Source organism: Homalodisca vitripennis, unplaced genomic scaffold (genome assembly GCF_021130785.1).
Source record: "Homalodisca vitripennis isolate AUS2020 unplaced genomic scaffold, UT_GWSS_2.1 ScUCBcl_13386;HRSCAF=23584, whole genome shotgun sequence".
In the NCBI taxonomy this organism is placed as follows: Eukaryota; Metazoa; Arthropoda; class Insecta; order Hemiptera; family Cicadellidae; genus Homalodisca; species Homalodisca vitripennis.
This window is the reverse complement of record NW_025789500.1, coordinates 1-3,303: the sequence shown is the minus strand read 5'-3', so window position 1 is coordinate 3,303 and position 3,303 is coordinate 1. Positions and strand designations below refer to the sequence as shown.

General features: G+C 39.7%; 1 protein-coding gene across 1 annotated transcript; it reads right to left on the bottom strand.

The window, feature by feature from the left end:
- Positions 1-2,067: 2,067 nt before the first annotated feature.
- Positions 2,068-3,282, bottom strand: LOC124375112 (vicilin-like seed storage protein At2g18540). Its single transcript, XM_046833222.1, has 2 exons — positions 3,013-3,282; positions 2,068-2,940 (listed from the first exon to the last, which is right to left on the bottom strand). Exons 1-2 carry the CDS (start codon positions 3,280-3,282, stop codon positions 2,068-2,070), a joined length of 1,143 nt encoding a protein of 380 aa, XP_046689178.1.
- Positions 3,283-3,303: the final 21 nt, after the last annotated feature.

Sequence of the window (3,303 nt, the reverse complement as noted above, 5' to 3'; positions counted from 1 at the left end):
GGTCAAAGGTCTATAGGATCGCACCTCAAGATGGATCTTTCCCTGCTCCTTTCAAAAACACCTTCAAGTTTCCTTCTTTCCAAACTTCTCTTCGGAAAAATCCCTTAAACTGATCATCCAAATTCATTGCTCTCAAACATGCTTTTCTTTTAATAGTTTCAATCTACTCTCTCTTATTAATTCATCCTTTTATAAACATCTATTCCCGGTGCTTTTTTATTCTTTATCTTCTTGACCGCCACATTTAATTCTTCCATCCCAAATACTCCTTCATCATCCCCTCCTTCACCATCTTCCTCATATCTTCTTCCTTAATTCCCTTTGTCCTTCTGTATCCATCTCCACATCATCTTCTGGTATCACTTCTTGTATATTCTCCATCTTCCTTTTTTTCAGACTTGTCAATTTTGTCGCTACTTTATCCTTTTTCATAATTATTTTGTACATTCTTCCCCACGGATCTTCCTCTCCTTCCTCCACAATCTTCTCCCAAAGATTCATCTTTTCTTTTCTTATCTCTTCTATATATTTATTCCTTTCTCTATTATACATTCTTCTATCTTCTTCCGATCTCGTTTTTTGCCATATTCTTCTTCTTTTCCTTGTTTCACTCCTTCGTCTTCCAATCTCCTCTGTCCACCATTCTACCATCTTTTATTTTCCTGTGCTCAACGGTATAGCCCTGTCACAGGCTCTGACAATATCCGTTTGTATAGTTCTTACGTATTCATTCACATCTTTCCTTTCCATGGAAATATCCATCAATGACTCATTCATAATCCTCAGGTCTCTAGTGAGCAATCCCCATTTAGCCTTTCTCAGATTGTAGGTTTTCGGTCTTATATTATTCTCTCCTCTCTCACCTTCTCTTCTTCTCGTCAGATCTTCGTACGTCATGATTATCATCCTGTGGTCAGCCACCAGCTCCTCCACAATCTCCCAACCATTCACCTTATCAATTATATTATTCGTCACCATTGTTATGTCAATATTCGTGCTTCTTCCTCTGCTATCCTCAAAGGTTCTCCATTCTGTCTCTCTGTTGCAACTCTCCATCCGCATTATCTCCATAAACTCTTCTACTTTTTCTCCTCTCTCATCGGTCCTCCCACTGAACCATTTCTCAGATTTTGCATTTACATCCGCACAGCATATTATTCGTCTTTCTCTTCTTTGTATCCTTTCTAATTTCCTCAGTTTTTCATCTATATTTTCTGCCGGACTGCAATAAAGGCTTACCACTGTCACCTTTGTCTCTCCCTCTTCCACATTTAAGCTTACACAGTCCTTATCCGTCTCTCCTTGGTTCATCATCACTTCCATTGTTCTGTTTCTTACCAGTATTGCCGCTTTCGTCACACCTTCTCTCACATCTTGATACATCGTCCCTCCGCCTCCAAATTTTGCTATACCTCTCACTGTAAACGGTTCTTGGATACATAGTATGTCCAGTTCTTTTTCCAATACTTGCTTTTCAACTCCGTTGGACCACTTTAGACTTCTTCCGACATTTATTTGTCCAATCTTAATTCTCATAACTTATACTGCTTAAATATGTTCTAACCACTCTTTCATACACACCACACTCCTTCCATCTCACCGTGTGTCCATCACCACCTCTTCCTTCCCTTTCGCAATTGCAACATCGCATTCTTTCCTTTCCTTCTTTACAATCTCTTGTACTATGCTTCCCGCTACAATGTCCACGTGTGGGCTCAGTATCTTTACAGTATTTCGCTACGTGCCCATACCTTTGGCATTGAAAGCATCGTACGATGTCTATGTAGTCTTTGACTCTACAGCTGCTCCAGTTTATGTATATTCTGACTCTTTGTCTAAGGAAATTTCTAATTTTTCCTGTACATTCAACAATTAGGTTCTCCTGCAATCTTACACCTTTGCCTTCTCCACCTTTCTTTTTCATCTATGCTTGATCTTGAAGCCATTCGCCAGCTCTTCTTTGCTTATAGTACTATTTTCCATATTGCTCTTATATATTGTTTCCACAATATCTTCTTCTTTCATTCCCTGTTCTACGTCATAAATCATCAGGTTAGGTAGTTTCCTCTAAGGCTCTTCTACCTTTAGTCCTTTGCTCTTTAGATCTTCATTTATCATCAACATCTCCTTGCCCTTTTCACTTTCAACTTCCACCATGATTCCATTTCTCACCTTACCTACTCTCTTTACTCTTAGACCCAATTTTCTAGGGTCAACTGCTTTCTTCACGTCCTCCTTGACAGCTTCACTTTCTGCTCCATCTTTTCTTATTAATACAATCCGTGCTTCATTAACTACTTTCTTTACACCACTCATTTTCGGTATCTTAAGTCCTTCTTTCAGCTTTCCAGCATAAGTCTTTCTTCTTCCTTCCATTTCAACATCAGTTTCTTCCACCATACTTCCTTCATCTATCTTTTCTATTCTCCTCTCCAAACTCACTTCTCTTATCATCTTCATCACTTCTTCTCTTCCTTCAATTCTTCCATTAATTCTTTCTCTCTCCATTTTTTCTTTTTCCACACTGTTCTTTATCACTCTTAGATAGCCGAATAATTTAGTTTCTACGGCAATGCTTATTCCTTTTGTCTTAGTTCTGGTAGTTCTAAACCATCTCTCAATTGTCAAGAGTTTCTCTAAACCATGTCTCAAGAGTTTCTTCAATTTCCACCAGATTATCTTCACTTTCACCTCCTTCAATCGGGCTGTCCAAACCCTCTCTTTTTTCCTTTTCCTGCTGAATTCTTTATCCGATTCAGCCGTTTCCGACTCTGTCTGAGTCAATCCTTCCTCCACTTCCTTTATTCTTCTTCTCTCTCTAGCTATTCTCTCAATTTCTCTTTTCTCTACATCACTTGGAGATCTTCTCACTTTCTCTATCTCCGACTCTCCTTCATCCTCTCCTTCATTTCCTTCTCCTTCTTCACTTGCTATGGTGCTCTGCTAAACACCTTCCATTCTTTCATCCACTTGCGACCTTTCTATCTGTGCCGGTAGAATGGGTGATCTTGCCAGACTTTTCCTTCTTTTCTGTTTTTCCAACAGTTCTCTTTCGTATTTTTCTTTCTCCATTTCTCCTTTCCTCTTTCTTTCCATTTCCGCTCTTCTTTTCTCCTCCTCCTTCCTTCTCCTCTCTATCTCTTGTTTCCTCCTATCTCCTCCTTCCACATCACTCCGCGCAGGTTTGCTCCCCCAGAATCCAGCCGTAGCTGAAGGTAGGGATTCAGTCCCGAGGGACCTAACCTCCTGGGGTAATTTTTCCTTTCCGTTTGTACCTGCCATAGTGTTGTTTTAGAAGTTTTG

Bases quoted from the DNA above. Each gene is read 5' to 3' on its own strand.
- LOC124375112 (XM_046833222.1), bottom strand. From the start codon at position 3,282: ATGGCAGGTACAAACGGAAAGGAAAAATTACCCCAGGAGGTTAGGTCC. The intron at 2,941-3,012 runs GCAAGATCACCC...GGTGTTTAGCAG, and splicing joins AGAAAAGAAGGAAAAGTCTG to AGCACCATAGCAAGTGAAGA.